The following is a 27,582-nucleotide window of genomic DNA, read 5'->3' on the forward strand; positions in this document are numbered from 1 at the left end:
CTGCCACAGGGCATGTGGGAAGAGTCGGGCAAAGCTCCAGAACTGACGCATCTAATAGATTTTTAGGGGCAGCTGTGGGCTGCTATTTTTAAGGCTGGGAGGGCCAATATCCATGACCCCTTACCAGCCTGAGAATACTATCCCACAGTTATATGCTTTAGCTTGGCTAGTTGTCAAAAATGGGGGGAACCCCAAGCTGCTTTTTTAAATTTATTTAAATAATTTAAAACCAACCATGATAAAGTTGACAGCTGAGGGTTGTGGTCCGCAGATGTCAATTTTGGCAAACTGGTTATCAAAAATAGAGGGGAAACCCATGTTCTTTTGTTTTTAATTTATTTATTTCTAGCACAGGTGCCAGCTGATGAATACTTCCATCAGCCGGAGCCTGATCTCACTGTTATCAGCTACAGCAGGCTTAGGCTGATGGAAGTAGTAGGCCCATCAGCGACGCCTGTGACCGGAGGTAATCTTTTTACCTCCGGTCACAGCTGCTGGCTCACACGCTGTCAGATGACAGCGAGGGTGCTGCAGCACTCTGACCGGCGATAATGATCTTACTGCAGATCACAGCCAGTGTTTGTTGCTCTCTCATGCAGATGACAGCATGGCAAACCATGGATGTTCAGCCTCCCATTCATCTGAATGGGGTCTGGGTTCGGGTACTGTTCTGGTACCCAAACCAAACTTTTTTTTTTTTTTTTAACTGTTCAGCAGAACCTGCTGGACCAGAACATCCACGGTTCGCCCTTCACCAATTATGACTTGTACAGATGGAGGTGAGGACATTTTCTTTCACAAGAGACAGACCAGACTAACCTGTCCTTAGGAGGCAGGATATGGCAGATACAGAAGGAGCAGGAAGAAGATAGGGTTGGTTTCTAATAGAAAACATTGATCAGGGTTTTAATGTGCAGGGAGTAATAGACGATTGCATTTATAGAAACATTTCCGCAGTTGTATTTTTTCTAAACTTTTTTGCATACGTTTTCAAAAGCCAGGGTACGATGGGGCTTCACACACACTGATAACCCTACAGACCACTAAACTGACCACAAACTGACTACAGTTCCTGTACTGTATAACCACTGATATCATGCAGCAAATGATTGCCTTCATTGCGAGGACAGATTTACTGGCAAGAAGACCACAAAACAAATACGGTAAATAAAATGGGATCTCTTCCTGGATTGAGTTAACTCAACACTCACTGTCTCCTCTACATAAAGGGTTCACTGCTAATTTAAAATCTAATTGAATTTGGGCAGGTAATGCACCCTTTAGATTTCCTGATGGCCTGTGCAGGTTCCAAAATGAATAATTATAGGTATAAACTGATGTGGAGTTCCTGTTTCTACTGCTTTCACAAGATCTACATTTATGATATGCATACCATGCGCCGTTATGAGCAAGGAATCGGATCATATACACTTTAAGAAACCTGAGAATGGGGATGAGCACAGTTGGTCACTTGGATGAATGAAGCAAGCAATGTCTGTCAGCAGGTCATGCAGACTGGTCTGTGCTGGCATCAAGCAAGTCTGGTGCTACAGCATCATGCACATGTGCAGCTGGCATGGAAACTGACACTTACCCACGTCATATACATTTTTGTTAGCTTTTGATGAGGGTGGTATATCTGAGTATGGGGCATCAGTATGGACAGGTGAGGTCATTTCCACGTAGCTGTTCTCTGAGTGTTTGGAGTGCTGCGCGGGGGGGTCTGTAATGGTGGCATAAGGGTTCTCACTGCTGCTCAGAGAGCAGGTGCTGGAACTGCACCCTGACTCTTTCATACAATCTGCAAAAAGCAACAAACACAAGTCAAAAAAATCTGGGGGACGAGACTGGAGCTCAGGAGGCAGCAGGAGAAATGGCAGGAAAGGGGGAAGTCCTAAAGGTTAAAAACAAATGATCACTCTAAGAGCTGGTAAGTCAAGGGCAAAAATGTGGAGGATGTTAGCGGGAGGTGGAGTCTTACAGAGCTTTAAGTATAGCACTACCTAAAGATTCACCCTGTGTGGCCGCAGTGACAAAACGCTCATAATTCATCTAATTCTATTCCCAAATTTCTTACCTAACATCAAGGGTGTCACTAAAATTGGGGAGGGACGGAAGTAACAGTTGTACCTGTGTCTTGGTGCTTGAAGAGGGTCAAAGACCCCTCTACTACATATACCAGTATTAGAAATGGTGCATGGTTTGTTTGGGTCCCTAATACAGATTTTGCATTTGGGCAAAGGGTATATATTATTCCCTAAAGGAAATCTGTCAGCAGATTTTTGTTATGTGATCTGAGAACAGCATGAGTTAGGGTCTGAAACATAGATTTCAGTGATGTGTCACTTATTAGGCTGTGTACTGTTGTTTCAATACAATGAGTGTTTTATAAGTGTGAGATTACCATTGCCAGACTAGTGCCCACCTGTGTCGTGGTCCGGCCATGCCCTCCAGCACTGATTAGCAGGTTACTGCCAATATACAAAGTACACAGAAAGGTGTTAATAAGGGGTGTGGGTGGGGTTAGCTTTCTGAGCTCTGCTCCATGTTATATATAAAAACTCTAATTGTGTCACAATTGCTGCACCCAGTACACTAAGTGACACATAGTTGGAATCAGGGTCTCTGCCCCTACATTATGCTGCTCTCAAGGGAAACAGAAAAAAAAAAACTTGTGACAGATTCCCTTTACGCTACCTATAAACTTTAGACAGCTGAGGCTTCTTCTGGCAATATCTATTTCTCACAACTTTCTAAGGCCGGTTTCACATTAGCGCTTTTTAAGCGCACGCACGGCCGGGGGTAGCTCCGCCCCCGAGCCGGCTCTCTGCCCGGCGTGCCCGCCCCTTGCTTGTAGCGCCGCCTACTAGCGGACAGCGGCGCCTGCGATCGGCGCACCCTATCTTTAGCATAGGGTGCGCAGATCGTGCGCAGGCCGTGCGCTAGTTGCGCTTTGACCTGCGCTGCGCACTTTTGACGGTGCGCCGTGCGCGCCAAAATCCGAAAAGTTTGATTTTGGCGCGCACGGCGCACCGTCAAAAGTGCGCAGCGCAGGTCAAAGCGCAACTAGCGCACGGCCTGCGCACGATCTGCGCACCCTATGCTAAAGATAGGGTGCGCCGATCGCAGGCGCCGCTGTCCGCTAGTAGGCGGCGCTACAAGCAAGGGGCGGGCACGCCGGGCAGAGAGCCGGCTCGGGGGCGGAGCTACCCCCGGCCGTGCGTGCGCTTAAAAAGCGCTAATGTGAAACCGGCCTAATACATATGAAATCTTAGCACTACAACTAAGCTCCTATTCAAGTGAATAGGAGCTAAGCTGCAGTACCTGGGTGTGGCCACTACACAGTGTATGGAGTGACATTGTACAGTGTCTATATCCGGCCACCACCAGAGCCAGCAACAGCTGATCAGTGGGGATTGCTGGTAGTTAGAATGCATAAATCTGATAATGAGAACAATCAGAGGATAAGGCATCAAAATCAAAATTATGGACAACCCCTTTAAGGCTGCTGAAATGAATGGGAATTACTTGACAGAGATATTTTATAGATAATTATGGTATATTCTTCAGAAAGTGATGACGGCAGCCATAGACCAGGAAATGACAAAAGAGCTATATTCGGAGATTATGTAATTATCATGCCTTATCTAGGCCTTCATAAAGCTGTCATTAATTCACTAGTCCTTTAATGACTTTAATGATAACGAGATGCTGCTTCTTCTGTCCCAGTCTACACAGCAAATCAAACAAATGAGCTGCAAGCATAATGGCCCTGATTCATTAAGACCAGCATTTTGTAGGCCAGTCTTAATGGAATGCAAGAATAAGAGTTGCCAAATTCATTAATAGGTGTATGCCACTTAATGAAATCTACGTATCTTATAAGCGGCACCTCACCAGAAATATTACTCCGATCAGAGACTGGAGTAAAATTTGTGACTTAAGAAACGTCACCACTTTTGAGAAATTTGTCAGGCGGGCATAGCCACGCTTCGTCCTGGCTCCTCCGAAGCTTTCGGTATTTTGACGAAGCTGCCTCAAAACTGGCTTAAGATGCCAAAAGTCACAAGATGTTTGTGCAGCCTAGCGTTGCGTGAAACTTTTGGAACTTGTCAAAGTGTTTTACACCGGTTTTCTGGCGTAAACACTTTGATGGATTGAGGCTAATATATCAGCTTAATCAGTGGAAAAATTGCAGTCACCTAAAAACAGCAAAACTATGGAAAAAAAATCTGTACAGAAAATATATTTAGAATAAAACATGTAATTTTCTGATGACACGTTGTTTTTAAGGTGTCACTTTTGTTGTTCTTAAGGGTTTTGTGACATCCCCAATTATATCTACTCTCATTTAACTGTGGAAAACACATTAAATGCGGTTCTACATGTGAACTCATGTACTGTGTCTAACTAGAGATGCAAATTACGGATTTTACTAAAAATATGTGGTTTAACCAACGCAGAATTTTACATTATTCTAGTTAGCGGGAATCTGTAGTCACACTTGGATGAGCCAGAAGAATGGACAAGAAATGTCTGAGATCTGTTATCATATACAGGGGAGAAGGGAACTACTTTAAGCCACTCAACATTTCTATAGGGGTTCCATTATGTAAAATATGTAAATTGTGCAATTAGAGTACACCCTAGGTCTGAAGTTTCAATGCCCTGTATAGACAGTCCAGGGAAGGCTCGGTGTTAATGAGGACCTTAAAGTGGAATTAATGAGAAGCAGTGAATGGGTGTAGAAAGCAGCATGCATGGGACCAGGGATGAGCAGGGTAGCTCTGTTTAGAGGCGAGGATGTGAGCAAGCAAAGAATGGCACACACAGGCAGGAGGAAACAGAGGCCTTCTGTGTCTGTCCCTTCCCAATACAACAGCATGACTGTCCAGTTGTGTCTCTGACAAACCGCTGGCACGCATCCATACACAACATCATTAACAAAGACAACGTCTATTGCTTCCAAACATACATGAACAGAATACTCATTTCCACAAATACAAGAAGTAATGCATCAGTAATAGCAAACACATCCCAATATAAACATATACATTTATGAACACATATGAAAAATACGTCTATAAATGGTGATTGGTCATGACCCATGAGGCTTTGTATTGACCTGTAATATTTATCCATTATACTAAGTAAGGTTAAAGCACCACTCCAGAAGGTTTTTTGTATTCAACCGCTGTAGTGGTGCCAATAATCTAAGTTGCCCCCTGCACTTAGTCTCATACTCACCAGTTGCCATCTTCAGCTGTTCTCAGCGCCGCTCCGGTCAGTCTCCAGCAGTTTGTGAGCTGCAGTATTGCTCCAGTGTTTACTGGATGAGCCGGAGGTCACTACTAAATGTAAGTCTATGAGACCAGAACAAGAAACTCAGACTTAAGCTGGAGTCACACATAGCGACTTACCAGCGATACCGACACCGATATCAAGGTGTCAGGATCGCTGGTAAGTCGCTATGTGATCGCTGGTGAGCTGTCACACAGACAGCTTCACCAGCGATCAGCACAGCGATGCCGAGCGCCCGGCATCGCTTGCCATCGCTGTAAAAAATAGAATTAAAATAAAAAATATTGTTATTCTCACCTTCCAACATCCCGCGCAGCCATCCTCTCTCCACACTCCGGTCCCAGTGCTCCTTTGCGAGAATGACCACGAGACGTCACGGTCTCGCGGGAGCGCAAAGTCTAGCGGTCATTCTCGCAAAGGAGCACTGGGACCGGAGCGTGGAGAAAGGATGGCTGCGCGGGATGTCGGAAGGTGAGAATAACAATATTTTTTATTTTAATTCTATTTTTTACAGCTGATCTCCCGCCTGTCACACGCAGCGATGCGTGCTGGCCAGCGGGAGACCAGCGACCAAAAATATGTCCAGAGGTTTCTTGCAGCGATACCGGCAGGGGGGCCGCTCGCTGATCGCTGTCACACACAGTGATCTCGCTGGTGAGATCGCTGTTACGTCACAAAAGTTGTGACTCAGCAGCGATCTCGCTAGCGAGATTGCTATGTGTGACTCCCGCTTTACACTGAGAGCTTAAGCCATTACCTCTGACTTCCTGTCAGTCAGGAGCTGCAATCACAAGATAGCGGACGGGAGCGGCACTGGGAGCAGCTGGAGACAGCGAGTGGTAAGTATAATACTAGACACAAGGAACTTAGATTGGCAGCACCACTGCAGGGCTGAAATAAAAAAAAAAAACTACTCTAGTTGTGCTTTAAGTTCTCACAATTAATTTTTGGTGAGTTTTTGTGGCTGCGTACTCTCATTGTGCGAAAAATGCAGCGACTTACAGTTTCAGAAAAGTGGCTGGGATTTGCAGAAACCTCATGCCCCCCCCGTGCTTTTTTCTTTTACGCTGTGTAAACTGCGTTTTTATAATAAGCACCATGTCAATTTCTCTTGTGGGTAAAATCGAATTAGCTGCAGAAAATCTGCAGGTAAAAAAAAATGCACAAGCGTTTTTAGTACAATTCTCCACTAATCCGCACCTAACTGTATCAATAATGTTATGTCAAGTACCGGGAGCTATCAAAAACAAAGCAGCTACATTTAAAACATGACACATCAACAAGAGACAAACGGCAGAGTCAAAAACGCAATTAAAATGCACGTAAAGAAACGCATTAAAATAAATACAAGTAACCAAATGTATTTAATAGGTGCAGAAATGCTGAAGAAAAATCTGCAACTTTAAAAACTCACCAAATACTCATCGTGGGAATGCAGCCTTAGAGGAGACTCCATGGTACATTACATTATCTGTAGCATTGTGCTGTGCTATATGATGCATCACCCACAATGTATTACACTAATATCACTATAGAAAACAAAAAACCCAAATATCCTGAAATAAAAAGTAAAAAATAAACTGCAAATAATGCATAAAGGTAATAATAATAATAAGGGTATTTAGTAAACATAATTTTGATCAAAATAATGTACAAGCCATCCCGCCACATCACAGCAACCCTTGTGGGACAGTCCTACTCTGGTATTTAAAACCTTTTCACTTGCCAAGTGACGTGAATGTGAACAAGGATCAAGCGACTGAACCACTAGTAACAGCTTAGGCCAGACAGGATGGTTTTCCCAGCTCAAAAAGAGGGCGGTCACACCCATATATGCACAGAATGCACAATGAAATGAATAAAAAAACTGGAGTCTGAACTGAAAAGCTTTTACTAGTGGTTCAGTCGCTCGATCCTTGTTCACATTCACGTCACTTGGCAAGTCAAAAGGTTTTAAATACTAGAGTTGGGACTGTCCCACAAGGGTTGCCGTGACGTGGCGGGATGGCTTGTACATTATTTTGATCAAAACTATGTTTACTAAATACCCTTATTATTAATTATTATTATTACCTTTATGCATTATTTGCAGTTTATTTTTTACTTTTTATTTCAGGATATTTGCGTTTTTTGTTTTCTCTGGTTAATGGTCATGTGTTAATATGCACTTACATTGTGCATACACATTAATTTACTTTTTCAGTTCAGACTCCAGTTTTTTACTAATATAACTATGCTTGGTATTATCAATATCATTTTTTTCTGTGGGTCTGCGTTTCAAAGCATGTCATATCCTAAAAATATTGGTAATAAATACATACCAAAACACTGAAGAGGTTTTCCGTTTTCAGGAAAGTAAAGTCCCCAGGTGAAGTTTGTTGTAAAAAAAAACTAAAACAAACATTGACGGTGCTGCGACCAATCAGTGATTGCAGCGCCTTGTGCGGATGACACACGCCGATGCTGAGCACAGTGATTGCCTTTAGCGCCGAAGCGGCACAGACTCACCGCTAGACCATGGCAGGGTGTGAGCAATATGTAGTTTGTTTGTTTTTTACAATTAACTATGCCTGGGTACTGCCAACTTGTATAAAATATATATAAGTATACAGTACAGACCAAAAGTTTGGACACACCTTCTCATTCAAAGAGTTTTCTTTATTTTCGTGACTATGAAAATTGAAGATTCACTCTGGAGGCATCAAAATTATGAATTAACACATGTGGAATTATATAATTAACAAAAAAGTGTGATACAACTGAAAATATGTCTTATATTCTAGGTTCTTCAAAGTAGCCACCTTTTGCTTTGATTAATGCTTTGCACACTCTTGGCATTCTCTTGATGAGCTTCAAGAGGTAGTCACCGGAAATGGTTTTCAGTTCACAAGTGTGCCCTGTCAGGTTTAATAAGTGGGATTTCTTGCCTTATCATAGAATCATAGAATTGTAGAGTTGGAAGGGACCTACTGGGTCATCTGGTCCAACCCACTGCTCAAAGCAGGATTCGCTAAATCATCCCAGACAGATGTCTGTCCAGCATCTGCTTGAAGACTTCTATTGAAGGAGAACTCACCACCTCTCGTGGCAGCCTGTTCCACTCATTGATCACTCTGTCAAAAAGTTTTTCTAATATCTAATCTGTGTCTCCTCCCATTCAGTTTCATCCCATTGCTTCTAGTCTTTCCTTGTGCAAATGAGAATAAAGATGATCCCTCTACAATATGACAGCCCTTGAGATATTTGTAGACGGCTATTAAAACTCCTCTCAGTCTTCTCTTCTGCAGGCTAAACATTCCCAAATCCTGCAACCTTTCCTCATAAGACAGGGTTTGCAGTCCGGTCACCATTCTGGTCGCTCTTTTCTGAACTTGCTCCAGTTTGTTGATGTCTTTTTTTAAAATGTGGCTCCCAAAACTGGGCACAGTATTCCAGATGAGGTCTGACCAAAGAGGAGTAGTGGGCAATAATGACTTCACGTGATCTAGACTGTATGCTTCTGTTTATACATCCTAGAATTGCATTTGCCTTTTTTGCTGCTGCATCACACTGTTGACTCATATTCAGTCTGTGATCAATTAGTATACCCAAGTCTTTTTCCCATGTGCTGTTGCTTAGCCCTATTCCTCCCATTTTGTATATGCTTTTTACATTTTTATTGCCAAGATGTAGTACTTTGCATTTTCCCCTGTTAAAAAACATTCTGTTAGTTGCTGCCCACTGCACCAGTTTATTTATATCTTTTTGAATCCTCTCTCTTCTCTAGTATTAGCTATCCCTCCTAGCTTTGTGTCATCAGCAAATTTAATCAGTTTACCCTCAATTCCTTCATCTAAATCGTTGATAAAGATGTTGAACAATACAGGGCCCAGGACAGAGCCATGTGGTACCCAACTTGAGACATTCTTCCAACTGAATGTGCAGCCATTTACGACCATTCTTTGGGGTTGGGACCATCAGTTGAGTTGTGCAGAAGTCTGATAGTCCTACTGAATAGACTGTTAGAATTTGTATTATGGCAAGAAAAAAGCAGCTACGTAAAGAAAAACGAGTGGCCATCATTACTTTAAGAAATGAAGGTCAGTCAGTCCGAAAAATTGGGAAAACTTTGAAAGTGTCCCCAAGTGCAATGACAAAAACCATCAAGCGCTACAAAGAAACTGGCTCACATGAGGACCGCCCCAGGAAAGGAAGACCAAGAGTCACCTCTGCTGCGGAGGATAAGTTCATCCGAGTCACCAGTCTCAGAAATCGCAGGTTAACAGCAGCTCAGATTAGAGACCAGGTCAATGCCACACAGAGTTCTAGCAGCAGACACATCTCTACAACAACTGTTAAGTGGGGACTTTGTGCAGCAGGCCTTCATGGTAAAATAGCTGCTAGGAAACCATTGCTAAGGATAGGCAACAAGCAGAAGAGACTTGTTTGGGCTAAAGAACACAAGGAATGGACATTAAACCAGTGGAAATCTGTGCTTTGGTCAGTCGAGTCCAAATTTGAGATCTTTGGTTCCAACGACCGTGTCTTTGTGCGATGCAGAAAAGGTGAACGGATGGACTCTACATGCCTGGTTCCCACTGTGAAGCATGGAGGAGGAGGTGTGATGGTGTGGGGATGTTTTGCTGGTGACACTGTTGGGGATTTATTCAAAATTGAAGGCATACTGAACCAGCATGGCTACCACAGCATCTTGCAGCGGGATGCTATTCCATCCGGTTTGCGTTTAGTTGGACCATCATTTATTTTTGAACAGGACAATGACCCCAAACACAACTCCAGGCTGTGTAAGGGCTATTTGACCAAGAAGGAGAGTGATGGGGTGCTATGCCAGATGACCTGGCCTCCACAGTCACCAGACCTGAACCCAATCGAGATGGTTTGGGGTGAGCTGGACCGCAGAGTGAAGGCAAAAGGGCCAACAAGTGCTAAGAATCTATGGGAACTCCTTCAAGACTGTTGGAAGACCATTTCCGGTGACTACCTCTTGAAGCTCATCAAGAGAATGCCAAGAGTGTGCAAAGCAGTAATCAAAGCAAAAGGTGGCTTCTTTGAAGAACCTAGAATATAAGACATATTTTCAGTTGTTTCACACTTTTTTGTTAATTACATAATTTCTCATGTGTTAATTCATATTTTTGATGCCATAGTTTTGGTCTGTACTGTATATATGTATACAGTATATATATATATCCAACAATGTAGACCAGCTCACTCCTGTGAACCACCTGGAACCTCAGCTGACCTGGTTAACTCCGTTGTGCCCGGATCTGGATGTAGGAGTCCATCCATACAAATGTGAACAACGACAAAGCAAAGTCCAGCAATAACGTGAGCAATCCAGGATGCTGTTAAAAAATTATTTCTTTTTATTCATAAATCCATTAAAATGCAATGGTCCAAGCAGTTCAAAACAGCAATAGCGCAGGAAAGTCGTGCAGATAGGACTATCCTGTCCTATCTGCACGACTTTCCTGCGTTATTGCTGTTTTGAACTGCTTGGACCATTGCATTTTAATGGATTTATGAATAAAAAGAAATAATTTTTTAACAGCATCCTGGATTGCTTACGTTATTGCTGGACTTTGCTTTGTCGTTGTTCATATATATATATATATATATATATATATATATAAATATATATATATATATTTCTGCATTTCCTAATATATCATACAACAGTCGGATCATAAACAATAGCCAAAATCTAAAAAAAATAATATTGTGCCTGAGGGAACATATAAACTTACTGTATACTGTTTATATGTTCATCCCTTTCGCAATACTGTAAGATCCCTTTAGTGGTGGTTGGAGGGAGCCAACAATTATGCCTTAATATCATGTTTTGTTTATGTAACGGATCTATATCCAAAAAATGAACTATAAAATTAATACAATTAATAAATTATTAATTTTACCGTAGAAGGCTGAACCTAAAAAAGGACATGGTGTAAAACAGTAAAGGAATGGCCTAGGAGTGGTCTGTTATACCCCAGTTCTTAAGTACCTGTAACAAGCAGTTGTTAAGTCTAAAGGTGCCCAAGTGAAAAGTCATCCAAACCTGCCAATTTTATACTAGTGATTTAAAGGTTGTGAACCATTCAAAATTTTCCATATTTCTCAATAAATCTGATCTGATGAACTATATCAAATTCCTACATAAGTCCTAAAAGTATTGTAAGAGAACCAAATCAAACAAATGAGTCAAAAATATAAGACTTCACCATTTTTTTAATTGAGAAAAATCGTCCTATGTCACATGTCCGTGAGTTTCAAAAGTACGTGAAATTTTAGGATTTGCAGATAATTTGAAGGTGAAGTTAAAGTATGGTGTTTTCAATCAATAGGATGACCATCTTGCATGAGTGAGTGACCTGTTTTATTTAAAGAAGAGGGATCTGTCAAAGTTTCATCATCACAACACGTTTGTGTTTATCATGGCATGAACAAAGAAAATTTCTGAGGATCTCACAAAAAGTTATTCACACTCATTAAGCTGAAAAAGTTTTGACTCCACCAACCCGAAGTCAGACAGAATGTGTACAAATAGAGGAAATTAAAGACCATGAGGCTATGTGCACACGTGCAACTCTGTGCCGTGTGAAATCCGCAGGAAATTCGCATGTGTAATTCCCGTGAAAAAATAGCATTTTACAAGTGTAATTCGCTTGCAGAATGCTAGCGTTTTCCAAGCGATCTGTAGCATTGCTTGGAAAACTGATTGACAGGTTGGTCACACTCGTCAAACATAGTGTTTGAACAGTGTGAGCAACTTTTTACTATTGAGGCTGCTTATGCGGCATCAATAGTTAAAGATATAATGTTAAAAATAATTAAAAAAAATTAAAAATCGTGATATTCTCACCTTCCGGCGTCCCCCGCAGCGTTCCCAGGCCTCAGCGATGCTCCCGGCATGTCCCGTTCCCAGTGATGCCTTGTGACAATGACCCCAGATGATGTAGCGAGACCGCTTCGTCATCACAGGTCATTGTCGCAGGGCATCACTGGGACAGGAAGATGCCGGCAGCATGGCAGACAGGCGGGAAGGCTGCAGGGGATGCCGGAAGGTGAGAATATCATGATTTTTAATTTTAATTCTTTTTTTTAACAGGGATATGATACCCAGGGCCTGGAGGAGAATCTCCTCTCCTCCAGACCCTGGGTACCATCCGCACATTTTCCGCTTACTTTGCGCATGGTGGGCATAGCCACATGCGGAAAGTAAGTGGATCAATGCATTCCTATGTGTGCAGAATCACTGTGATTCCGCAAAAAAAATGAGCATGCTGCGTATTTTTCCACGATGCGATTCCGCTGCGGAAAAATATGCAGCATTAGCACAGCATGTGTGGAATGCTATTGAATTCAATGGGTTGCGGATTTTTAGCATTTCCGCAGCACTTTCGCCGTGTTTTCGCGGTGAAAAAACGCAGCAAAAACGCTAAAAATCCGCAACGTGTGCACATAGCCTGACAACCCTCCCCAAGAGTGGTCAATCAACAAAGAGCAGACAAAAAGGAACCCAAAGCAACGTCTAAGCAACTAAAGGCCTGTCACATTAGCTAATGTAAATGCTCATGAGTCCATCATCAAGAGGACACCAAACAACTATAGTGTGCCCTGCAAGATTGCAAGGAGAAAGCTGCTGCTCTTCAAAAAGAAAAATGTGGCTCATTTACAGCTTGCTAAAGATCACATAGATAAGCCAGAAGGCTATTGGAACAATGATTTGATCATAGATGAGACCATAATGAAGCTTTTTTGGTTTAAATGAAATGCGCCATGTATGGAGAAAGATAAACCATGGCAGCATAAAAACCTAGCATCCTCTGTAAAACGCATCTAGGTGGTAGTATTATAGTTTGGGCCTGTTTTTCTGTATCACGGCCAAGACAGCTTGCCATCATTGTTGGATCAATTATTTCTTAATTCTTAATTAATTCTTAATTTTAGAAGTGAATTCTAAAGGTAAATGTTAGGACGAAAAAGAATGTGGGTCATCCAATAAGACAACGACCCAAACCACACAAGTCGTTCTATAAAATAATGGTTAAAGGAGAATGAATTTATAAAATTTAAAAAAAAATAAAGTTAAAGCTTTGCAATGATCAAGTCAAAGTGCGAAGGGAGCAGTTAGTGGGAGGAAATCCACCAACATAACAGAGTTGAAGCAGTTTTGTAAGGAGGAATAGACTAAAATTCCTCTAAGTTACTGCTGCACAAAGGGATAACACAAGATACTGAAAGCAAAGCTCCATATACTTTTGCCATTAACAGACAAGTGATATTGAATATTTTTCCACAATTCATAAATTACAAAATCTAATATTTTTCCCTAATTTTATTATTTGGTTCTGTTTATATACTTTTAGGACTTTTGTGAAAATCTGATGTAGTTTTAAGTCCCATTTATGCAGCAATATGGACAATTCTGAAGGGTTTGCAATTACCTCTGCATGTGTTTGAGTTCCTTTAGATGTTTCCCCAACAGATGATTTAGGTGAAATAAGGATTTGGTGTATTAAGTTTAAGCACAATTTTCTCTTACAGAAGATGTCACCACCAGAGATGTCTGGCAATGGTTTATTCTCTATTTCCCACACAAAACTACATTCAGTAAAATTCTTTTTATACCAACCTTGATTCACTGATGTTTCTGCATGGGACCTCCTTTTCTTAAAATGATAACTTTTTTCCACATGGTCTATGTCCTGTTTCCACAAAATGTCACCAACACCACCAGTCTTTCCCGACAATTGTGTATTTCTGATTTCATTACTTCATAGTCTATATATTTAAATATTCATAGCTTGACATATTCTAATCTGCACTAAATTGTCAAAGCAAATGTTGTGTTGTAGATTGTAGATGATCATCATTGCGGAGGTCATATTGGTGGCCTGGGTATGATCCAGGAGTCAATTATACCAAGAACTTCAAAGAGTGATGTCCCTCACACCTCCACAAGTCACATGGGAATCATTTGATTGCTCTAACACACCACTCTATTTTCTCTCATCTGAGAAAATCAGGCCGATTATGCTAATCACCCTCTGATCACAGTGTGATCCAATTTTCTTAGACGCGGAGAAGATAGGGAAAAAATTCTCCATCATCTCAATTCTTTCAAGCTGTAAAAATAGCACCGCATTCGGATGACATCTGACATGCGGTCCGATGTTTCCCACGAACTCATTGACTTGCATGCGAATATCGGATGCATGCTACAATTTTCTTCTTGAACAGACTGTCCGAGGAAAAACATCAGACATGTCCATGGCCCCACAGACTAACATTGGTCCGCGTGTAATCCTATGTTTTGCCGAATCGCAGTTGGACTAAAAATAGTGGTCGTCTTCACGAGCCAATATAATAAGTCATTTCCTCTGTCATATTGAGAAGCACATGTATCACTAGAGTTGGGATAAATTATGCAGGGGTAGCACTTATATTTTAGTTTTAAAAAACTAGAACATCTACAGCACCAACTGGGTTAAATGGGTTTGCTATTGGATGGGGACGGCTTTGAACCTATAAGATTTATTAGCATTTATGCAGCTACTATGTCACCATAACATAATCCCATCCCTTCCCAGTGGACAGTCATGCAGCCCATTCTCACCCCCGTTGCCTTGTTCCTACCTTTGAAGCCATTTTCCATTATGTATGTGTTCTGTCTTCTGTCCATACTGCATGCACCTAGAGCAATAGACATGACACATTGGTGACTAACGACATACACCATGATGTACGTCAGTTTACTAATGCTGGATATACTTGAAAAAATTACTCCGGGTCCCAATGCTGAAACTCGCCATTGACCATACAGTATGTCCAACTGAGCTGATTGGGCAGAATACCCTTATTAATTTATTAATATCCTCCAATTCAGTTAGTTGCAAGTTCATTACGAATTTTGTTAATTACAATGTTATGCAACAGCCAAAAGTAAGCTTTGCACTTTTTTTTATTTAATCCTTTTCATGGCGCAGGAAATTATTCTCAATTTTTAATCCCACCTCTTGAGAACCAAAATAACTATATTTATCTGGAGCTGTATGTGAGCTCTTTTTGTAAGATTACTTATATTTTTTTTAATTCCACCATTTTGGGGGCATCTAGTGTGGGGAACTCATCAGTAGAGGAATTTTTGACGTCCGTTTTGCTTCCTTCTGCGCTGTCGTTATTTGTGTCAAATCTATCAAACTGCCCCATGATGGTTGACAAATTTAGCACATGTTTAGATGTAAAGCTTCTGTCCAGAATGGATTTTACAGTTTTTACACCACCTCCCTACTGGAGCGATTTTATAACATTTTGGAAAACTTACACATTACAAATATATCAAGAGCTATTAAACTGCAGGGGAATCATTTCTTTTGCAAGCTGAAAATAAAAATGGCGGACAAGGAGCAAAATGCTTTAAAAATGGCACACAACATTTCTCAGTGTTTCCAAAAACTACAGATAATTCAAAATGCACCAAATTCTGGCACAAAAAGTGATAAATTCACCCTTGAGACCACATTCCCAAAATGAGCCGATGAGCTTGTGAGTCTTTGATGTTGCAAATTCTCTCCAGCACTTCTGCACCTATTATGTAAATTAATTTAATCGTGTTTTTTTCATTGCGATTTTGAGTGCGCTTTTTTTACGCTGTGGTTTTTGTCTCTTTTTATAGCATGTTTTAAACAAAGCCGCTTTGTTTTTCATTCTTCATGGTATATGGGTTTGACAGAACTTAACTGATACAGTTATGTGCAGATTATATCTGTTTTTTACCTGCAGATTTTTCGCATCTAAAGTGATTTTATCAAGAAAATCTGCAAATGAAACGCCGCGTAGCCTTAAGATAAATTAACATGTTGCAGATTTGAAACACGCACTGCAGGTCAGATTACCAGAGTAAAAAAAATTGCATGGTGGACATGAGAACTCTATAGTCTCATCCACTTTGCTGGAACTTGAAGAAGCAATGAAAATATGCAGCGCCAAAAACTCACCAAAAGCTCATTGTGGGCACGCAGCCTTAGGAAGTGTTTCCACAGCAAGTTTTTATAGGGTTTTTGAAGCAACTTTATTTAAAACATGACAAACCCAAAAGGGACAAAAATCCTCAGCATCAAAAATGAAAGTAACCTAATTTGCCTAACAGCGTGAAAAGCTCACCAAATACTCATTGTGGGACTGAAGCCTCGTGTTTATCTTTATGGGAGGAATCAAAATAAATAGGAAATCTGCAATTGTACTTTACAGCAGGTGAGCGCTGACACTGTGCCTGCACCATCTCGGGGCCAAATTAGTGTGGCGTTTTTCTGGAAAGTCTTTCCCTTCTGTATTATATTAGGTGTATGTCGGGACCGAATTAATGACTTTAGGATCACCACAATAGTGTAATAGTGCAATTTCTACAAGTCACTTTATACATTGAAGCAATTCAATCAGCATTACACACTACGACACAGAATATATCTAGTCAAAAACAGCCAAAAAAAGGTGAGTGGGACGTCAGTGGTAGAAAATGCGGAAAGAAGAGGCCGGATTCATCATTTTCCATTTTTGGAAGACACTTTTTGTCTTTTGCCAATTGCTGATATTAATGCACCAAATTCGTCATGCAGGTTCATGATGGTGCACGCGGTTCATGATGGTGCACGCGGTTCATGCTCTTCATTTCTGCCTTTTATCTGTTTTGTGACTTTTTAGTGCAAAAAGTCACGTTCTGCAAAAAACTTGCAAAAATTGAACCAAATTTTTAGGTGTTCATAAAATCATTCCAGGGGGTACCTGAAGTACATTTGCGGCAAATTATGCAACTTTTAAAGGCCACTGTCACACGTTCAGTATTTGGTCAACATTTTACCTCAGCATTTGTAAGCCAAAACCAGGAGTGCGGGAAAAATACAGAAGTGGCGACGTGTTTCTATTATACTTTTTCACTCCTGGTTTTGGCTTACATATACTGAGGTAAAAAACTCACCAAATACTCAACGTGTGACCATGTCCTAAAAGTTACAAATGATGAAGCAGGCAAAAACAACTTGAAAGCCCTAAGGGCTCTTTCACATGTCCGAACTATTAGGTCCAATGTCCTGCATGAACTGGACGGCGGCTCTGCAGACCAGAGTGTGTCTGCTTCATATATTTCTATGAGGCTGTCATGTTGGGTCGGGAGAGCACCTGGCCAGTCCATGCATTGTGATCCAACATCAAACCCAATTTCCCGTACGTGTGAAAGAGCCCTATCTCTGCCCCCCAGGGAGAACTAAAAAAGAAGACACAGAGAAACACAAAAATGGGCAAATGGCTATGAGACAAATCACTAAAAACTTGACAAACATAGGCATAAATGCAAAAATTACTCTGGCACAAGGAGTCGCTTCTTGCACAAAAATAGTGAACAAAAATTAATGGCGAAATAAGGTAATTACAGAAGAGAATGGCAGACGGGGCAAACTCCAAGTTACTAAGTACAGTAGTAAAAGATGACATAATGTGTGCAGCGCTTCCTGGAGAAGAATGAGAGTCGGCTGTGACATCACTTTCATTTTTCTAGACTTTGACCCACATTTGAGTTGCATTTCCTCATATTAAGACTAGAAGTCTTAACTCTTTCACGACATGGCCAATTTCCATTTTTGTTTTTTCCTCATCTTCTTCCAAGAGTCATAATTTTTTTTCTGCCCACACAGACATATAAGCATTTGCTTTTTACAGGACGAGTTGTACTTTTGAATGACACCATTCATTTTACCACATAGTGTACTAGAAAACAGGAAAAAAATTCCAAGTGAAGTGAAATTGCGATAAAAATCACACTCAATTCTGACATTGTTTTTTGTGAATTGCTTTTACGGCATACATTGTGTGGGAAAAATGACCTGGCAGTATGATTTTCCTCATCAGTACGATTACAGCGGTACTGAATTTGTCCAATTTTTCTTATTATTTTAGAGGTTAAAAAAATTCAGAAATTTTTAAAAATAAATATTTTGATTGTGTCACCATTTTCCAAGACCCGTAATTTTTAATTTTTTAGTCGATAGAGCTTTGTGATGGGTTATTTTTTGTGATGTGAGATGACATTTTTATTGATACTGCTTTGGGATAGATACAAAGTTTTGATCTCGTCTTACATTTTTTTCGGCTTTGCTGAACGTTTTTTCTGTTTAAGGTGTTTACCGATCAGGTTAATTATTTTTATATTTTGATTATTCAAACTGCTACAGACGAGTCGATAGCACATGTTTTTTCCTTTTTTTAATTATCTTTATTTTTAATGGAGAGAAGGAGGGTAATTTGAACTTATATTTTTTAAATTTTTTAATTAATTATTTTTTTTACTGTATTTATTAGTCATCTGATCATTTGTACTATATACAGCAATACCACAGTATTGCTGCATATAGTAAAAATCATGGTCTCCTTTGAAGCCCGGTGACAGACAGGATTTCAAGAGAACGCCTTAATGACGTGCACAGTCGTCTTCAACAGACCCTTGACTGTCAGAGCAATTCATCAGTGCCCTGCAATTGAATCATGGGAGATCAGATGGAAGCATGGAATGACGTGCCTCAATGCAGAGCAAACTACTGTAGTGCGAATGCGCCAGGGAAGGTGAAAGAGACTCGGCGCATGCGCACTGCAGTACTTTGCTCTGCCCTAGTCAGGGCAGAGAAGTACGTCTTCGCAAGAGCACGATGACAGGGACCCTGTGTGGATGACATAGGGACGTGTCATCCACACGAATCAAGGTGGATGGCATCACAAGAAGAAGGGAAGGCTCCAGACCAAGACCAGCAACACCCCTCGGACCGCCCCGCTCTGCAGGAGAGTATAAAAAAAGATATTTTTGTTCTCTTGCAGATCGGGTTGGGGGCAAATATACAGCATTTTAGAAGTTGGTGGCTGTATCTAATATCTGTCAAACCTGGTGATATTTTCACTTTAAAGTGCAGCAGATTTATCAAAGTTGTTTGTGCTGTTTGATAAATTTGTTTAATTTTAAGACTGTTTAGTCCAAGTTTACACCGCTAATTAGTTGACTTAGGCCGGGGTCACACTAACCGACGCAAAATACGGTCAGTATTTTACATGCGTAATACGGATGAATGGCCCCTAAACAGTGCTCCGTATGTCATCCGTAATCAAGGTGTGGTCGCGTATTTTGCGCATGTCAGCATCCGTATGTAATCCGTATGGCGAGATTTTCTCGCAGGCTTGCAAAATGGACATATAATGGAGCCCTATGACAGGGTTTATAACACAAACCAAAGAATAGATATAGACACATAGAATGCATATATATATGCATATATATATATATATATATGTATTCTATGTGTATATATCTATTCTTTCGTTTCTTTATTAAACCTGTCAGTGTGAGTTTACTGTATAGCGCACTGAATTGCCGGCTTTGCTAAAAGACACCGGGTGCGTATTTCTCGCAAGTCACATGTATGGTCCGTGTGTAAACCGTATTTTTTGCGCACCCATAGACTTGCATTGGCGTACTACGGCCGTAGTACGCTGACAATCGCAGCATGCTGAGATTGGCACGGAGCGTAGAATACGGATGAGAAATATACGGCTGGTGCGAGGGACCCCATAGGGAATCATTAGTCCGTGTCTAATGCGTGCTTTTAGCGCCTCTCACTCGGCCGTATTCCTTGCCAGTGTGACCCCGGCCTTATTTTGTGATAGAAATGTGCAGCACAATATTGATGCATTTGGTCACACATTGAGCCTTGCCCATTTTCATAAAAGACACTGCTTTTTTCAGCGAGGCAGCAACCCCTTGTCAGATGAGTCATAAGAAGTCTTTAAGATACACCATAAATTCGGTGGAAATAATGAAATATAGTTTTTTTGGTGCAAATGTGCTAGAATTCTGCCATTTTTAGCTTGATAAATATGCCCCACAAAGTTTATTTAAAAAAAAATCCCCTCTCCCCATAGTGCCCACTGTATGGAGAGTTGAGCATTGCGGCAGTACAAGGCAACCACGGTCCCTTAGCAATGTACAGTACATTTGCACAGAGGAGCTCTCCGGCCTGGAACCATACCACATAAGGGACAAAGCATTGACCACTGTGAAAAGCCTCTGTGTGTAACGTACATATAATTACACAGACTGGGGGGAAGGGGATATTTTTGGGTAAAAGTCTAAACTTACAGGCCCTCAACGCTCACTAGAATGTCATTTTTTACAAGTTAGAATTTAAAAAAAAAATGAGGTGCCATTTCAGCTGTATTTTAGTTTACTGTACTACAAAATCCATTTACTGTAATGAGATGTGCTGATGGGTTAAATGCAGATAATTCTGCGTTCTTCCTCAGGCTTATCCTTATACAGTGGGTCCGGAAAGTATTCAGACCCCTTTAAATTTTTCACTCTTTGTTTCATTGTAGCCAATTGGTAAATTCAAAAAAGTTCATATTTTTTCTCATTAATGTACACTCTGCACCCCATCTTGACTGAAAAAAAACAGAAATGTAGAATTTTTGCAAATTTATTTAAAAAGAAAAAGTGAAATATCACATGGTCATAAGTATTCAGACACTTTGCTCAGACAATCATTTAACCCCTTCACCCTCAAGGGTGGTTTGCACGTTCATGACCGGGCCAATTTTTACAATTCTGACCATTGTCCCTTTATGAGGTCATAACTCTGGAATGCTTCCATGGATCCTGGTGATTCTGACACTGTTTTCTCATGACATATTGTACTTCATGATAGTGGTAAAATTTCATTCAAATAACTTGCGTTTATTTGTGAAAAAAGCGGAAATTTGGCAAAAATTTTGAAAATTTCGCAATTTTCCAACTTTCAATTTTTATTCCCTTAAATCACAGAGATACGGCACACAAAAAACTTGATAAGTAACATTTCCCACATGTTTACTTTACATCAGCACAATTTTGGAACCAAAATTTTTTTTTGTTAGGAAGTTATAAGGGTTAAAATTTGACCAGCGATTTCTCATTTTTGCAACACCATTTTATTTTTATGGACCACATCACATTTGAAGCCACTTTGAGGGGTCTATATGATAAAAAATACCCAAAAGTGACACCATTCTAAAAACTGCACCCCTTAAGGTGCTCAAAACCACATTCAAGAAGTTTATTAACCATTTAGGTGCGTCACAGGAATTTTTTGAATATTTAAAAAAAATGAACATCTAACTTTTTTTCACAAAAAAAATACTTCAGGTTCAATTTTTTTTATTTTACCAAGGGTAACAGGAGAAATTGGACTGCAAAAGTTATTGTGCAATTTGTCCTAAGTACGCTGATACCTGATATGTGGCGGGGAACCACTGTTTCGGCGCATGGCAGAGCTCAGAAGGGAAGGAGCGCCGTTTGACTTTTTCACTGCAAAATTGGCTGGAATTCAGATCGGACACCATGTCACGTTTGGAGAGCCCCTAATGTACCTAAACAGAGGAAACCCCCCACAAGTGACCCCATTTTGGAAACTAGACCCCCCCAAGGAACTTATCTAGATATGTGGTGAGAACTTTGAACCCACAAGGGCTTCACAGAAGTTTATAGCGTACAGCGGTACAATTAAAAAATCATATTTTTTCCACAAAAATGATCTTTTCACCCTCAATTTTTATTTTCCCAAGGGTAACAGGACCCTATAAGTTATTGTGCAATTTGTCCTGAGTACGCTGATACCCCACATGTGGGGGTAAACCACTATTTGGGCGCATGGCAGAGCTCGGAAGGGAAGCAGCGCCATTTGACGTTTTTGGCTGGAATTGAGATCGGACACCATGCCGCAATTGGAAAACCCCTGATGTACCAAAACAGTGGAAACCCCCACAAATGACACCATTTTGGAAACTAGACCCCCAAGGAACTTATCTAGATGTGTGGTGAGCACTTTGAACTCCTGAGGGCTTCACAGAAGTTTATAATGCCCGGGCATGAAAATAAAAAATCGTATTTTTTCCACAAACATGATCAATTAGTCCCCAATTTTTTTATTTTCCCAAGGGTAACAGGAGAAATTGAACCCCAAAAGTTGTTGTCCAATTTGTCCTGAGTACGCTGACACCCCATATGTGGGAGAAAACTACTGTATGGGCACACGTCGGGGCTCGGAAGGGAAGTAGTGACGTTTTGGAATGCAGACTTTGATGGAATGGTCTGCGGGTGTCATGTTGCCTTTGGAGAGCCCCTAATGTTCCTAAACAGTGGAAACCCCCACAAATGACCCCATTTTGGAAACTAGACCCCCTAAGGAACTTATCTAGATGTGTGGAGAGCACTTTGAACCCACAAGGGCTTCACAGAAGTTTATAATGCCCGGGCATGAAAATAAAAAAATTGTATTTTTTCCACAAACATGATCAATTAGTCCCCAATTTTTTTATTTTTCCAAGGGTAACAGGAGAAATTGAACCCCAAAAGTTGTTGTCCAATTTGTCCTGAGTACGCTGACACCCCATATGTGGCAGAAAACTACTGTATGGGCACACGTTGGGGTTCGGAAGGGAAGTAGTAACGTTTTGGAATGCAGACTTTGATGGAATGGTCTGCGGGTGTCATGTGCGTTTCATAGAATCATAGAATCATAGAATCGTAGAGTTGGAAGGGACCTCCTGGGCCATCTGGTCCAACCCCCTGCTCAAAGCAGGATTCGCTAAATCATCCCAGTCAGATGTTTGGCGAGCCCCTGATGTACCTAAACTATTGAAACTCCCCACAAATGACCCCATTTTGGACACTAGACCCCCAACGGAACTTATTTAGATGTGTGGTGAGCACTTTGAACCCACAAGTGCTTCACAGAAGTTTATAACGCCCTTGCGTGAAAATAAACAAAATCATTTTTTTCCACAAAAATGATATTTTTGCCCCTAAGTTTTTATTTTCCTAAGGGTAACAGAAGAAATTGGACCCCAAAAGTTGTTTTGCAATTTGTCCTGAGTAGGCTGATACCCTACATGTGGGGGTAAAACACTGTTTGGGCGCATGGCAGATCTTGGAAGGGAAGGAGCACCATTTGACTTTTTCAACTCAGAATTGGCTGGAATTGACATCAGATGCCATGTTGCATTTGGAGAGCACCTGATGTGCCCAAACAGTGGAAACCCCCAATTATAACTCCAACCCGAACCCCAACACACTCCTAACCCTAATCTCAGCCCTAACTCTAGCCCTAACCCTAGCCCAAGCCCTAACCCTAGCCCAGCCCTAGCCCTAACCCTAGCCCTAGCTAGCCTAACCCTAGCCCTGGCCCTAACCCTATCCCTAACCCTAATGGGAAAATGGAAATAATTACATTTTCTTTTAATTTTATTATTTTTCCCTAACTAAGTTGGTGATAACGGGGGGTTTGATTTACTATTTATGGCGGTTTTTATATTTGGCAGCTGTCATACGCTAAAAGACGCTTTTTATTGTAAAAATAGTTTTTGCATCACCACATATTGAGAGCTATAATTTTTCCGTATTTTGACCCACCGAGTCATGTGAGGTCTTATTTTTTGAGGGACGAGTTGACGTTTTTATTGGTACCATTTTCGGGCACGTGACATTTTTTGATCGCTTTTTATTCCGATTTTTGGGTCGCAGAATGAACAAAAACCAGCGTTTCATGAATTTCTTTTGGGGGGGTGCGTTTACACCGTTCCGCGTGCGGTAAAATTGATAAAGCGGTTTTATTCTTCGGGTCAGTACGGTTACAGCGATACCTCATTTAGGTTTTTTTTATGTTTTGTCGGTTTTATGCAATGAAAACTATTTTATATAAAAAATAATTATTTTTGCATCGCTTTATTCTGCGAGCTATAACTTTTTTATTTTTTTGCTGATGATGCTGTATGGCGGCTCGTTTTTTGCGGAACAAGATGATGTTTTCAGCGGTACCATGGATATTTATATGCGTCTTTTTGATCACGCGTAATTGCACTTTTTGTTTGGCGGTATGATAAATCTTTTTTGCTTCGTTTTTTATTTTTAGTTTTTAAGGGGTTCACTACGGACGCGGCGATACCTAATATGTGTACTTTTATTGTTTTGGTTTTTTTTTCTTTCCAAAAAATGGATTTATTGGGGGAATATATTTTTTTTTCTAATTTATTTGTCGATTTTTTAAAAATTATTTTAACACTTTTTTTTTTTTTTTAACTTTATTACATTGTCCCAGGTGGGACATCACTGTCCTGTGACAGATCGCTGAGCTGTCACATCACAGATCACTGTGACAGATCAGCGATCTGTCACAGGCACTGCTGCAGCCTTCCTCATGCCTGCGCTTTGCAGGCACTGAGGAAGTCAGCTCCCTGCAGGCCCCCGTCGCCATCTTGGATTCGGGGGCCTGCAGGGAAAGAGCCCCCTGCAGCAGTGCTGCACATTGCGCTGCTGTGGGGGGCTCAGGGAAGCAGGGAGGGAGCCCCCTCCCAGCCGATGCTTCCCTTTAACCCCCGGTACACCGCGATCATGTTTGATTGCGGTGTGCAAGGGGTTAACGTGTCGGGGCGGTCCGTGACCGCCCCTGACACATTGTGCCGGGTGTCAGCTGTGATAATCAGCTGACACCCGTCCGCGATCAGCGGCGCTCACCACGTGGGCGCCGCTGATCGCGCTAGACGTACTATCCCGTCCGTGGGCATAGGGGCCCGGGTCCCATGGACGGGATAGTACGTCTGATGTCAGAAAGGAGTTAAGTCACATGCTGTCCATTTCCTTGCGATCCTCCTTGAGATGGTTATACTCCTTCATTGGAGTCCAGCTGTGTTTAATTAAACTGATAGGACTTGATTTGTAAAGGCGCACACCTGTCTATATAAGACCTCACAGCTCACAGGGCATGTCAGACCAAATGAGAATCATGAGGTCAAAGGAACTGGCCAAGGAGCTCAGAGACAGAATTGTGGCAAGGCACAGATCTGGCCAAGGTTACAAAAGAATTTCTGCAGTACTCAAGGTTCCTAAGAGCACAGTGGCTACCATAATCCTTAAATGGAAGAAGTTTGGGACCACACGTCACCGGGTACACCCGGAAGGAATATTAGCGTGAGAGGTGTATAATAATATTGCTCTTCCTGGAAGATCAGCTGACCGGAGCTGAGTGCGCATACGTAAATCAGATACCCGGAAATGATGATCGGCGGTGCAGGAGAATTATTGTTCCTCTGGGGAGATGGTTGATTTAATGGTGGGTTCTTTCACATGTATTACGTATATGGGCACAGGTGTTTCATTGTGATATAATACACTTATTATTTAGTAAAGTCATTATATACTTAGATCTCTGACTATCTGTATGATAAGGTTTTCAGGAAGTACTATCTAACCTTTAGACTGCTTTGCAAAGTGCACCCTGATTGGTTAAGTTATCTAAGCAAATTGATTGGCTGACCACCCTCCTGTCTCTAATTGATGACATCACACCCAAAGCTTTAAAAGGTTCTGTAACCCATGTGCTAATCCAATATAGCCTCAATCCCCTGATGAAGCCAGTCTAACTGGTGAAACATGTTGGGGAGGCTTAGAAGCTTATTTTAGTAGCTAGTTAGCATGTTCATGGGGAATTCACAAATGGGATTATACGGTTAGTGGTGGCGCCAATGTATCCTAACCATGCAATATTAGCTATCAGGATGGAATACGGTCTCGGTAATGTGATCTCAATTCAATAAGAAGAATTTGTTGTCAGGATATAAGATATAATTGGGATCCTATATAGTAAATAGTATATTGATATCCTAGGACATTACTGACTAAGCAGTTTTTAAAAGAAGTTTTTTTTTCCTTTAAACAGTCTAATTAAAAGTTATTTTTTATGGATTTAGATGGTGTTTATTTGCTTTTCGCAATTTGTTAATAAATAAATAATTTCATCCAGACCCCGATGTGTGCGGTGCCTGGAAGAAATCCCTGTCTCTTTTCCTCATTGTAATACTAACCCCCTCCCATGCACGTCAGTTATGGCCGTGGAATCCTGCGCCCTGCACTCCCTCCACAACAAGTACCTCTTCCTCCTTCTTTTATATGGGCACTATATTTAGGGATCTTCTGCGCAGGAGCCGGCGACTTCATAAGTGACCTCTGGCATGTGCGACGATAATATGCTCTCCCCACTTCCTCACTGCATAGTCATCACTATGTATACATGGTTCCTAGTGATGACTATGTAGAGAGGAACTGGGGAGAGCACCTTACCGGAGCGCACACCCGAGGTCACAGTGACTCGCCTGTGGGATGAAAAGGTACTTTGTGGAGGGAGTGCAGTGCGCAGGCGCGGGATTTATGCGCCAGAACTGACATGCATGGGAGCAAGGTAGTATTACAATGAAGACAGGAGGCAGATATTTCTTCCAGGCACCGTACGCCCAGGAGCCTGGAAGAAAAAATTTCTCAACAACAGGTCACAGTGACTCATCTGTGCTAAAGATCCCTGAATGCAGTGCCCATAGAAGGGATGAAAAGGTACTTTGTGAAGGGAGTGCAGGGCGCAGGCACGGGATTTCTGTACCAGAACTGACATGTATGGGAGCGGGGTAGTATTATAATGAAGACAGGAGGCAGAGATTTCTTCCAGGCATCCTACGCTCTGGAGCCTGGAAGAAAAAAATTTTCAACAACAAGACCACTAATATGAGGCATATAGGTAGGACTACAGTAGTGTAACATTTCTATTACCTGTATGCCCATATTAATAGGACATATACGTCCCAGGGGGTGACAGATTCCCTTTAAGTCACAAGCAGTGAAACTGTCAAACCGGTGGTGCTAATTAATGTTACACCACTGACATAGGTCACCCGCATTGTACTACGCAGTCATTGCAGTGCTTAAGAAGCCAGAAGCTGCTAGACAGGTCATAGACAGATTTAGGTCATGTCAACCAATTTTTAAGCTGGCACTCATGATGTCACTGGCAATCTCTTAGGCCTGTTTCACACATCCGTTTTTCAGATCAGTTGTAATCCGCGAAAATGGCGGAAAATGGATCCGTCGGCGGATTGACAGCAACGTGTGGCACCGGACCGTTGTATTTACGGATCCGGCGAAGGTTGAATTTTAAAGGTGAGAGAGAGAGAATGAATTTTAGCTGCTCCCGGGACAGCATTTCAGGGTTAAAACTGCTCCGGCTTTCACCTTTCGGGCATGCGCAGTTAAAAATAGCGGACCGTCAACCAAAAAAAAGTTGCAGTGTCTGTCTGGTCCGCTCGGGAGCCGCTAAAATTCTCACGGATCCGTCAAATAACGGACCCAACGGACGACCATCAGTCAAAATCCGCCACTAATGCAAATCA

The 27,582-nt window shown here is 41.4% G+C and overlaps 1 protein-coding gene across 8 annotated transcripts in view; it reads right to left on the reverse strand.

Annotated features, from left to right (window-relative positions):
• MEGF11 (multiple EGF like domains 11) overlaps positions 1–27,582 on the reverse strand; it is an 815,865-nt gene that overhangs the window by 15,991 nt on the left and 772,292 nt on the right. For 6 of the 8 annotated variants that reach the window (XM_073568888.1, XM_073568889.1, XM_073568884.1 and 3 more), the window contains 2 exons: positions 14,941–14,997; positions 1,595–1,801 (listed from right to left, as the gene is read on the reverse strand). In XM_073568888.1, the coding sequence (XP_073424989.1) occupies positions 1,595–1,801; positions 14,941–14,997 (264 nt within the window). Of the gene's footprint in view, positions 1–819; positions 882–1,594; positions 1,802–14,940; positions 14,998–27,582 lie in introns of all 8 variants that reach the window. The other 2 variants (XM_073568886.1, XM_073568891.1) reach the window with 2 other exon arrangements.

This window comes from Dendrobates tinctorius, unplaced genomic scaffold (genome assembly GCF_039654945.1).
Source record: "Dendrobates tinctorius isolate UK_male_01 unplaced genomic scaffold, ASM3965494v1 ptg000022l, whole genome shotgun sequence".
Classification (NCBI taxonomy): domain Eukaryota; kingdom Metazoa; phylum Chordata; class Amphibia; order Anura; family Dendrobatidae; genus Dendrobates; species Dendrobates tinctorius.